The 12,848-nt window shown below is 41.7% G+C and overlaps 1 protein-coding gene across 1 annotated transcript in view; it reads right to left on the bottom strand.

Annotated features, from left to right (window-relative positions):
- Window positions 1–12,848, bottom strand: part of LOC122063201 (2-isopropylmalate synthase A-like) — an 85,392-nt gene that overhangs the window by 60,179 nt on the left and 12,365 nt on the right. Inside the window, exons 4-5 of the mRNA XM_042626916.1 lie at window positions 11,839–11,931; window positions 11,655–11,741 (exon numbers count right to left, since the gene is read on the bottom strand). Of these exons, the coding sequence (XP_042482850.1) occupies window positions 11,655–11,741; window positions 11,839–11,931 (180 nt within the window). The remainder of the gene's footprint in view (window positions 1–11,654; window positions 11,742–11,838; window positions 11,932–12,848) is intronic.

Here is a 12,848-nt window from a genome sequence, read left to right as displayed (position 1 = left end):
CCGAAACCCTAAGGGCTCTCCCTCTTCTCCATCACTTTGCCTTTTTCTCATTTCTCTCTCTCCCAGCGCCTCCTTCATCTGCACCTCCCTCCATCTCTCTTCATCTGCTTCTCTCTCGTGGTGGGAGCTTCTTAAACCACCAAGAGGGTTTCTAACCTCCATCCATCCTTCCCCTAGGCTCTCAGACTCTCTTCTACAATGATCTGAGAGACCCAAAACCTTTTTTTATCACTTTTTCAGGGTTTTCTCCCTAAGAACGTTTTTCATTGCCAGATTTTTTTTCCCCACTTGATGCTCCGATCGTCTTAATGTTACGATTGCTGCCTCTTATCCTTGTGGTGGTATTTACCAACCACTTTTTCGTTTGAAGTCTCTATTCTAGAGCTATCCCCAAAATTGTTTTCTCAATGTTTTACCCTTTATCAATTTTTGGGTTTTCTAGCTTTTTCTGGTTATTTTGGTGCTTTCTCTATCTCTAGTTAGTGTCTCTTCTATTTGCACAGCCCCCTTGAGTAGCAACCATCTCTACCAGCTCATTTACTTCTACTGGCGGAGACACCACGGCTCTTCGTACCTTTCCTCCTTATGCTATCAAGCTTCATGGCACAAACTGCCTTATGTGGTCACGCTCGGTCTGCATCTCCATCAAGTCCCGTGGCTATTACAGGTACCTCACTGGAACCATGAAGCGTCAGACCACCGGTACTAAGATTGATAAGTGGGACTGTGCCAACTCTCTGGTTATGGCCTTCCTTGTCAACTTCATGTTGCCACAGCTATCGCATGGCTATTTCCTCCTTGACTCTGCTACGAAGATCTAGAAGTCTGTCCAGGATATCTATTCCCAAGTAGGGAATGATGCTCAGGTCTTTAAGCTTCGCCAGAAGGTTCGTGATCTGAGGCAAAGAGGGCTCACTCTGTCCCAGTACTACTATGATTTGCGGGCACTATGGACTGAGTTGGATTTCTATGAGCACTACTTCCACCCCTGAGGATGTCACCAAGTTTCAAAAGCGAGAGGACAAGATCAGGGCCTATGACTTTCTGACAGGTCTGAATGTGGAGTTTGATCAGTTGCGGTATCAGGTTTTGAGTCTTAACCCCTTTCCTACCTTGGATCAAGCTTATGCGGTGATCTAACTTGCGGACAATCGACGTACCACTATGCTTCCACAGTAAGATTCCACTCTTACTGAGAGACCTGCACTTATTTCTGGCATTCAGTCCCTTAATGCAACCCCATAGTCTAGTAGCTCCTCTACTAGGACTCCAGTGAAGTGTGAATGTTGTGGGAAGGAGCCCACACCAAGAAGCACTGCTGGAAGCTTCATGGTCATCCTGCTAATACATATGGAAAAGGGCGAGGGAAGGGTCGTGCCGGTACTTCTAAGCAGGCCAACCATACTGAGAGCCCTAACTCTGACTTTGCTCTTAGCTCCTCAATAGCCTCGCTATAATTTGACGAGCTTATTGCCCTTCGACACCTCTTGACACGTCTAAACTCTCCAGCATCTGCCACTGCAAGCTCTGCTCATTCCACCCCTCTGGGTCAGGTATCTCCTTTTGTGGCCATACTATATCTGTCCCTTCAACCCCTTGGATTATAGACTCTAGGGCTTCTGATCATATAACAGGCCACTTGTCTCTTTTTTCACAATACACTACTTGTCCTGGTAATGGTAAGGTCAAATTGGCTAATGGGACTTATTCCACTATTCTGGGGAAGGGCTCTGTTTGTTGTACCCCCTCTTTATCCCTTTGTACTGAATTGCATGTTCCTTCTTTTTCCACTAACCTTTTGTCAATTAGCAGTCTTAATTGCAAAGTCACCTTTTTCCCGTCTCATTGTGTTTTTCAGGATCTGGTGACAGGGATGACGATTGGCTCTAGTAGGGTACATAGTGGTCTGTATCTGTTTGATAATGACTCAGCATTAGTCTCTAGCCAAGCTCTTCAAACATCTTCTACGTCACCTCCCATCTCTGAGTTACTGTAGTGGCATCGTCAGTTGGGACATCCCCCTTTGGGAACTTTAGAAAAAAATTTCCTTCCTTTAAAAATTGTAATTCGAGTCAGTTTTTTTGTGAGGCATGCGTTTTAGCCAAACAAACTCGAATCACTTATTCTGTTTCTAGAAATAAAAGTGCCACTCCTATTTCATTGATACATTCTGATATTTGGGGTCCATCCCGCTATGTGTCTGTCAATGGTTATCGGTAGTTTGTCTCTTTTATTGATTGTCATTCTCAAACTACTTGGGTCTATATGATTGCCATTCTGAGCCGGAGTATCCACTTTCTATTGCTTTCAGCAATTTCACTGTATAGTTCAAACTTAGTTTGGTACTACCATTAAAATCCTTCAAAGCGACAATGGTCGGGAATACTTTAAAGGGTCCTTTCAAGCTTACCTTCCCAATCATGAGATGATACATCAAACTAGTTGTGTGGATACTCCGGCTCAGAATGGGGATGCTGAGCGGAAGAATCGCCACCTTTGTGAGGTAGCACGCTCTCTTATGTTTGAGATGCATGTTCCTCCCCAGTACTGGAGCGACGCAACTCTCACGGCTACCTTTCTTATCAACCGAATGCCTTCTCGGGTCCATGCCTTCCGCTCCCCTCTGGATCTTCTCCAAGGTTCCGCTGCTTTTCTTATTCCTCCTAAGGTATTCAGTAGTGTTTACTATGCTCGCGATCATCCTCATGGAAAGTTTGATCCCCGTGTGGTCTCCGATGCGCTTTTTCTGGGGTATGCTCCTACTCAAAAAGGCTATCGATGTTTTCATCCTCCTACTCGGAATTGGTTTGTGACTATGAATGTTGTCTTTCACAAATTTGCGTCATACTACACTACGACACCTATTCAGGGGGAGTCTCCTTCCATTGTGGAATATGTGCCGCCGTCTTTGCCGTCTCTTGAAATTGTTATCCCTACTAGTATCTCGTTTCAGGGGGAGAGTGACACTCTTACTTCTCCTACTGCACCTCGGCCGAAGATACGTGTGTATCATCGCAGAGAGCAGACTCAGACCACTACACATCCAGCATCTACCCTACCATACCAGTCATCTCCTCTCGAGCCTGATCTTGTCCCCTTGGACCCTAGTAATTCTCCTTCTCCTTCTGTTGATCAATCTCTTGAGTTGCCTATTGCTGTTCGTAAAGCATTAGATTTTGTACTTTACATCCTATTGCTAAAACTGTTTCTTATGACTCACTTTCTCCTTCCTACTATAGTTTTGTGTCTTCTCTTTCCTCTGTGTCCATTCCTCATACCTGGCAAGAAGCGAGTACAGACTCACAATGGCAGGCAATTATAGTTGAAGAGATGCAGGCTCTGAAGAAGAATGACACATGGGATTTGGTGTCTTCCCTCACAAAAGAAGACAGTTGGGTGCAAATGGGTCTTCAAAGTAAAACAGAAGGCTGATGGTACAGTGGATTGGTACGAGGCCAGACTTGTTGCCAAAGGATTCACACAGACTTATAGGATTGACTACCAGGAGATTAATGCTCCAGTTGCTAAGATGAACACAATTCGTGTTATCTTGGCTTGTACCGCCAACTTAGATTGGGATCTCCAGCAGTTAGATGTGAAGCATGCCTTCCTTCATAGGGAACTTGAGGAAGTGTATATGGACATTCCTCCTAGGTTCACTTGCTCCAAAACCCAATGGTAGGTATGCAAGCTGAAGCGTGCTCTGTATAAACTGAAGCAATCCCCTCGTGCTTGGTTCGGACATTTCCATAAGGCTATGGTCGCTACAAGTTACTCTCAAAGCAATGCCAACCACACTCTATTCATTAAGAGATCTGGTGGGAAGATTGTTATCCTAATAGTCTATGTAGATGATATTGTTGTTACTGGTGATGATCACGCCCTGAGTAGCAAGGAAGGTGATCCGGTAGATAAGGGGAGATATCAGAGATTAGTGGGGCGGTTGATCTCTCTCATACATGCCCTAACATAGCATTTGCCGTCAGCCTGGTTAGTCAGTACATGCATGATCCCTACTCAACTCACATGGAGGCAAGGTTTTAAGTATCGGTGCGTATCGTACCATATCGGCCCTTACCGGTACGATACACACCGATACGGTACATGAAATTTTTAAAACCCTTTCGTATCGATACGTATCGTACGATACGCACCGATACACCACCGATACGTACCGATACTCTATGGAAAAATAAAATCGAGTGAAATGTACGTTTCCATATGTATCGGTACGTATCAATGTGTATCGATATGTATTGCATCGATACGTATCGATATGTATTGCATCGATACGTATCGATATGTATCACATCGATACGTATCGATATGTATCACATCGATACGTATCGATATGTATCACATCGATACGTATCGGTATGTATTGATCAATACATACCGATACGGTACAATACGTACCGATACGATGCGTTACAGTCATATAATGGCCAAGTTGGGTCATTTTTCAGAAAAACACGATTTTTTAAGGGGTTTTTGTCCAAAGTTGCTACCAGCCATATTTCTCTCTAACTAAAGTGGAAATTAAGATTGGGAACAATGATTTTACATTTATGGGATAACTACAAACCTTGAATTCTTAGTGTGATACCCTCAATTTAGTGTTTATGCATAATATATGTTATCAATAGCTTTTTTTAACAAATTTTTCATGCAAGTGTATAAAAAAGTGTTTCCTATCCATTTATGTGCGTATCTTTAGCGTATCTTAGCGTATCTCCGATACGATACGATACCCTTTGATACATATCGTAATTTTGGCCGACCGATATGACGACCGATACCGATACTTCAATCCTTGTATGGAGGTTGTGCTGCATATTCTTCGGTACTTGAAATCTACCCAGGATGGCATCTTTTTTTCTTCTCATTATCACCTGAGGGTGGAGGCCTTCACAGATGCGGATTGGGTAGGTTCCCCTGATGACCGCAGGTCTACTACTGGTTATTGCACCTTTGTTGGTGGTAACCTTGTTACATGGCAAAGTAAGAAGCAAGCCGTGAATGCCCGTTTAAGTGCTGAAGTAGAGTTCCGTGCTATGGCACGTGGCATTTGTGAGCTCCTATGGCTTCATAGTCTTCTCACTGATTTGGTTGTTCCCGCTACCCTTCCTATAAAGCTCTTTTGTGACAGAAAATTTGCCATTAACATTGCTCACAACCCTATCCAGCATGATCGAACCAAGTATATGGAGATCGATCGACACTTCATCAAAGAGAAGCTGGATATAGGCCTCATCACTGTGCCTTTTGTTCCCAGTAATGAACAACTGGCTGATGTATTTACTAAAAGTCTTAGTAATAAGGTGTTTCATCCTATTATCTACAAGTTGGGCATATGTGATATCTATGCACCAACTTGAGGGGGAGTGTTGTAATAATGGGTTTTATGGGTTTTAGAAAAAGTGTCAGTTACCAAACGGACCCTAAGGGGTTTAATGGTCTTTGTAATTCTCTAGAACCTTCTCTCCATTGTTAAAAATAAAGAGGGCTGGTGTCATATTAGATACAAGTCATTACCCCATTCAACACTTAGAGAACAGACACGATAGAAACCTAGCAGGAGAAAGAGAACTTGCGGTGGTGAGAACTCCTTCCAAGTTCATTGATTCAACATAAGATCTTCAACGAGCTTGGACACTCTCTGGCCTCTTGATTCCAATAGGAAGATACTTCAAAACAGCAAGCAAAGGAGAGCAGTACCCTCTGCAATCAGATCTGGTGGTAGCTTTAGGTAACTTGAGTTGCAGGTTTCGTTTCTCACAGCAGGGATCACTTTCAGGCCTGAGATTCAAGGCTTAGAGTCCCTTCAATGGTGAACTAACCCCCAAAAGTTGGTGAAGAAAGAATATGAGATGAAGGAGATCTATCGACCTCTATAGGTCACCAACGTCCACTTCGAAACGGGGCAGCAATTGTCGCTCAGAGTAGGGTAAGGGAAGAACCATAAATAATAAAGATGAAGAAGAACTAAAGAAGAAGTAGGTGAATACAAGAAAAGAGATTAGAAAAAATTTCAGAGAGGGAGGAAGGGGGGTTTGGCAGCCATTGTTTCAACCAAAGAACTGTCTCATTCAATTTCAATTCAAAACTTTAATTCTTCAAAAATCTGAAATCTCCATTGAGTTACATTAATATAAAGGCAAGCAAAGTGTAAAAATGAAAGCTAAATAAATTCAAAACTACCCTAAATAGCAACTGAAATAATATCTCCTACTAACTTGACCACACCCTACACTAACAATTAAAGGAAACAAATCAAATAACTAAATTACTCCCGAAATTTCCCAGACCTAACTACATCAGTTGTTGTTCTACTTTGGATGTTGGTTGTTCTTCTGATAAAAAAATCCTGCAGTTGAAGGCTTGGTAGTTTATCTATCCTAGTCTACATTAAGTGGTATCTGAGCCACTCATATGCAGATTCTGCAATAGTTTTGTGTATAGAACCCAACCCTAGGCTTATTCCTAATAAAACAAGCCTAGTTTGGAGAAGAATCTGCATCACTCTGTTTGCTTCTGTTTCTTCATACCCTGTGTAGAAGAACCACTACCTCCACCCTCTAGTGCAGCTTCTCTAAAGAACCAACTCCTCCCCTGAACTCTTTAGCTCTATCCTCCTGCATATGTGTAACTCACATCACTACCCTAGCATGTCATATTTGTCTCGCCTCTACCTTTGTCCCCACATCAGCAAGCATGTAGTCCTCATCACTATCAAAATCAAAGTCATCCCATGCTCTTACCTTTATCCGTCTCTCCAGCACTACCTTGTCAAACTCTTTCATTACCTTCTCCTTATTCCTCCTTATAAGTGGACAGCCATGGTCTTCTGCATGCTGCACCTCAAACAGGACCTTAGGGCATTTGGCCACATCCCTATATCTACCTGTCAAATGCCTCTTCAGTATAGTGGCCACAACTCCCATGATTTTCTTCCCACAGTAGTTGCATTGTGACTTCTTATCATTTCCGATGGGTACACCATGCCTCCACGCTATCTCCCCCTATCTCCTCCCTGAGCAACCATTATGTACTCATTGTACACTATTGCAAGAAAAAGGTTATGCATTATTAATCTTTCTACATCAATTAACAAGAAAGTTATTTCGTATTCCTACTTAATTCTTACATTTTTCTTGATTAAAAAATAATACCCCAATTAACCAAAATTTAAGTATGGAACAACACATTAATTACCATTTTTTAGATGAAAAGTCAAAAACAATACTTCCATAATAATTTCATTATTTTTCAAACCAAAAAAAAAAGTTTTTCCTTATTTTTCATAATTTTTTTCTATTTTATAAATTATTTTCAAATCGCTGAAAGTTAAAACAATTATTTCAGGCAAGATTGCAAGAAAAAAAAAAATGACATCGTGATGGCATAGATCGGCCAATGGTGTCTAATACTATAAATTGCACCCCATCAAATGTATAATAATCTACTTCAAAAAAATAAAACAAAGAAAACCAATTTTTTAAAGAAATATAAAAAATAAAATATTATTTGACTCCATGAAGTCATAGATCGGTCTACGATACCTAAAATATATAATTGAAACCTAATCACTAAGTTCTGTTTTTTGGATGAATAAAATTTATTACCAAGCGGGATAATTAATATACATGGGGGAAAAGGAGGGGGAGGAGACCAAGACTAGATCCCACAAAAAGAGGGAAGACAAAGAAACACAAAAGGGTAGACCCCAATGACAAGGATGAGACTAAGGGGTAACATCAAGAGACGGACATCAAGGGGGGATATTGTAGATAGGGGGAGACCCTAGGAGACAACAATGAGCTTATTCCCTGGGGTGTCGAGGACCATATGGTGGCGGAGATAACCAAGTTTAGAGCTCACATCAAAGTAGATGGCAGTCCAAATCTTATCAAAATAGCGAGAATTGGAAGTCCATCGACAAAGATTTCGCTCCATCCAGAGATGGTTAATAGTTGTACAAAATGCCAATTTTCTATCGGTGTCACAAATGGAGGTACCACCTAAGTCATATCAATCAAGATCCATTCTCTACTCAAAGGGAGAATTCTTCTATAGGATGTGACGCAGAATTGAGGCTGAACCGGGTTGACCCTTCGGGCAGTCTCAACCGAGATGATCTGGATACGATTGGATTTTTGGATTCATTAGGATCTTTAGGATTTTATTTTATTTGGGAAATATTTGCAATCTTTTATTTTAGGTAGTTGTTAGTCAATTAGGGAGTTACCAATTTAAGTTTATTTTGTTTCTAATTTCATTAGTTAGAACTAAGGAAGCAAATTGGAAGTTGCTATTTTAGTTTTAGATTTTATTTAGGAAAGTTTTGTTTTCAGTTTATTATATAAAGGCATGTAACCCAAGTAATTAAACAGATTTTGAATGATGAATTGAACTGAACGTTTTTAGTGTCGGGTATGGTGCAAGACGTGTGAACCCTTTCCCCCCTATTCTTCTCTTCTCCCCTCTCAACTCTGATCTTCCCTTTCTTCCCTAAGGCCCTCCATCAAGATGGCCAGCATCTAATGAGGACCATTTTCCAGGCAAAGGAGGAGAAGGGGCAGGAGAAAAAAAGATGATCAGGATCTTCGAAACCATTCTAGTAGAGACAGCAGAAGGGATGAACTAGAATGTGCCAATAAATGAGGAACAACTACGTAGGAAGGCAGTTGGAAAGAGCTCACCTGGCAGTGAAGCTATCATGAGGGATCTGACCTATGAACTAGAACAAGGGAGCCCATTAAACGAATATAATTCCAAGCAGAGGTAGAGGTGAACAAGCCTGTGGGGGAGGGGAGCCAGATGATCTTGTCTTTTCTTCCAGGTGTCCCAGGGGAATGAGAGGAAGGGAGGACCAGAGATCCGTAAGGGGGGGAGGGGAAGTGAGGGGAGGGGAGGGGAGAGGAGGGAGGAGGGGACCAATCACCAAGAGAGAGAATGGAGGCCATAGGAGCAGATCTGGGAAATCCAGAAGTGTAAAGGACACAAGGAGTGAGCAGGGGAAGAAGGATGCCGAGGATCCAACCAGAGGGTGGGTAGAGGAGCCATTGCCAATAGAATAGGAGATAGCATCAAGAGCAATAGATCTTTTGCTGAGGATGTTATGCCAAATCTAGGAAGCATCAGAAGAAGAGGAGGAAGTCCACAAGGAATCATACTTGAGGGGGGAGGAGTAGACCCAGATCTAGTTCTAGTTGGAGGCAAACTTCCAAATGAGCTTAAGAATACTAGCAATGTTGACATCTTTGATCCTTCTCAATCCCAGGCCACCTTCTAATTTGGGAAGGCAGACTATCCAGCTCATAGGGCGAAGAACTTTTAAGGAGTCAACTCTTTTCCAAAGGAAGGAGCAGAGGAGGGAGACAATAGAATTCTTGAGATACATGTAAGGTCATACCAGTAGATATACATGGATTGCAGCACTGATCTGATGCGAGTCAGGCGGTCAGCAAAAGAGAGAAGCTTGCCTTTCCAAAGTTGGAGCCTCTTACTCATAAGATAGAGAATAAGAGTGTAGTGGTGGGCAGAGAAAATGGAGAGGATGAGAGGAAGGCCAAATATTTGACAAAAAGGGAACCAAGGGAGAATCCAATAAGCTCAAGGAGCCAAGCTTGGAAGGAGTTAAAAACAACTGAAAGAAAGAGATTAGATTTGAAGAGGTTTATGCAAAGGCCAAAGAGGGATTCAAAGAGATGGAGGGAGGGAATGATGGCGGAGGGATCGACCTTCAAGAAGTATGAGATCATTGGCGAAAGCAAGATGAGTGAGCATGAGGGATTTACCATTTGGGGATCAGGGAAATGAGGTGCTGGTCCGTGGAGATCAGTATGGAGCGAGAAAGAATCTCAAGAGTAAGAGAGAAGAGGAAGGGAGAGAGGGAACAACCTTGATACTCACAAAGGAAGAGAAGTAGCTCGCAGGACTACCATTAACCAGAATGGAGAAACTAGGGGTGGATATGCAGGAGTGGATCCAATGGACAAAAGAGAGGGGAAAGGACATCTGAAGCAGGACTTTAGAGATAAAGACCCAGCTAATAGAGTCAAAATATTTATGGATATCAATTTATAAGGAAAGCGGCAGAGGAGTGGGTCTTACGATCAAAATCTCTAACGATCTCGTGGCAAGGAATGATGTTATCTGTAATGCTCCTACCAGCAATGAAAGCCAATAGATTTGCATTGACTAGGGAGTCAATGACAAGCTAGATCCGATTAGCCAAAATTTTGGCTATGAATTTGTAAAGAACATTGCAAAGGGAGATGGGCATAGAGACAACACCTTCTTTCTTAGGATAAGGCAAAGAAAAGTGTAATGAACACCTTTAATTTGACTGGGGGGAAAAGGAAGAAGCTTCTAATGGCATGAATAAGATCAGCTCTAATGATATGCCAACGATAAGAGAAGAATCCCATACTGAAACCTTCAGGGCCAAGGGCCTCGTTGAAATTATGGGAGATGATAGCAGCAAGGATCTCATCATCCGAAGGAATGGAATGGAGAGAGGGAAAGGGCTACTCAGGGATGAAATCAGGGGAGGGGGGAATAAGAGGAAGGAGAAGGGGGACGAAGAGGTCAGAGAAGTAGGAGACTGCTTCGGAGTTGATGTCCTCAGGGTTAAAGAGAGTGGATGTATTATATTGGTTAGACTAATTATTTACCCTACTCATTGAAAAAATTAACTTTAGGAGAACAGGGTAGAGTTAAAGTTCGAATCTTCTCCAAATCTCGCTCAAATGCATCAAATCGCAATTGTAGATGTATTGTATTCGTCTCCAACATATTCCAACAAGATTTGCAAGTGATTTGACAACACTCAAATTCTAGCATTTGTCGTTGAATCCAAAGCAAAACAAGGCAAAACCAGTCAAAACGGAGACCCATTTCGTTTAGGATGTGGCTTTTAAATGAAGCCATTGTAGTGTTTCAGTCAGTACAAAACCCAAAACCTAGCAAGATTTTGACTGAACCTTGAAAGTCATAGTCTAAACATTGCATATCTGCAAAGTCGCAGGCCACTTTGTTTCAACCTTGGTCGAAACCAAAATAAGTCACGAGATTTTGGAAAATCTCAAAAATTTCAATCATCCATAGTCCAAGAACCCTTGCCTACTTGTCAGTGCAATCGGGTGCCAAAACAGTGCATTTCTTACAAGGGATGTCGTAGCTATTCTTACTCACTATTCACTACACCCGGGTCATAGTGCAACCTGTCACTTCCGAGGGACACTCTCACAAAAGGTAAAAATTATACAGTTTTAGGACCATCCATGCAAAAATAGTTTGGCTAATGCTTTTATAATGCCGGCTGCCGACCTGACGCACCAACCCTTTACCTTTATCCAGGATTGGACCAGCAGCATAAAACACTGGCTGAGTTGTGATGGCTCACTTCCAACAACCAAATATACCTTGTTTTCAAGACAAGATGGATATAAGATACATTTACGCTGTATGTACAACAGGATAAACATTTCTGATGGCATGTAAACCATCCACAAGCAGCAAAATTTGTACATGATTAGTTGATGTGACAACCGACAAGAAATATCTCACATATAACAGCATCCTCAAAAACAGAGAACAAAGAGTGGAACATGAATGAAAATGGCGACACAACAAAAGAGCATGCCAACCTGATGTATACCACTTTCATGAGCAAAAGCATTAGCTCCAACAATGGCCTTGTGTGGCTGAACAGGAAGTCCAGTATACTCTGCCACCTGGAAGAAAAAATTACAGGCTAAGAAACTTGCAAGCACACATTCAACCAATATGCAAAAAACTGGTATAAGTTACAAGAGATCCAAGAGATAATACCATTTTGCTTGCCATGACAATGTGTCTGGTGTTAATCCCAGTGTAAAGCCCTTCCAGTAGCTCCTTACCACGGCATTTTATAGTCATTACAACCTACTCACAAAAACGAAGAAATTTTTAAAGAAAACCATTAACCAACATAGGCAAAAAGGATATGTGGTATAGCAACCACAAGTGAAATGGAGAACAGTGATACAGATGCTAGGTACACTCTTGAGTACCAATGCAATAGAACCAAGCCAGCATTATTATAGCAGTTCTCTTTTTTGGACCACTTTTCTGGTTCATTTCAGATCTCTGATTTAGACCTGGTTCACCCAATCATGGGGTTGATCTTAGGTTGATATTTCTTTTACTTTATTATTATTCAGTTGTTTAATTGGGCTGGAATACAACACCTCAGCCTCATCCCAACTAAATGGGGTCGGCTACATGGATCCTTAACCTCCAATCAGTTCTATTCCACATCATGCTTGATACAATACCTAAACTATGCATGTCTTTCCTCACCACTTCTCCTAAGGTAAGGCTGGATAGATCTTATAAATTTCAGACATGGTTTGAGTCAGCTTCTTATTGAGTATCATAGTTAAGCTAGAAGGAACCTCCAAACACAGCTTGTGAGTGGAGAAACTTTCCTAGTTTGTTTGCTTTTCTTTCATTGTGTTCCTGTCCAGATAAGACTCGGAGTCTAATTGGTCCAGTACAAGTTTATATACACATGTAAAGGCTTACAGCCTCCCCATGATTTTGATGAATGGAAATTTGACTTTCAGCCTTTGGTTTTGTGGGACTAGAACATGTTCTGCTGTAGGTTTCCATAGAAGACCTGGTGAGATTCCAGGTTAGGGACTTAGGGTAGCAGTGGGATTCTAGCCCTCGAAATCAGGTGGGATTCCCGATTATATATCTCATCTCTTCTCTAAATAGGTCAGTTCAGAACTTTTCTCTTCTTCCTGCACATTGTAGATCTTTCTATATTCTTATTTCTTTTTCCATTTTTCTTTTCT

The sequence above is a fragment of the Macadamia integrifolia genome, unplaced genomic scaffold, assembly GCF_013358625.1.
Source record: "Macadamia integrifolia cultivar HAES 741 unplaced genomic scaffold, SCU_Mint_v3 scaffold125, whole genome shotgun sequence".
Classification (NCBI taxonomy): domain Eukaryota; kingdom Viridiplantae; phylum Streptophyta; class Magnoliopsida; order Proteales; family Proteaceae; genus Macadamia; species Macadamia integrifolia.
Note: the sequence above shows the minus strand (reverse complement) of the source record. Positions and strands in the feature narration are given on the sequence as shown.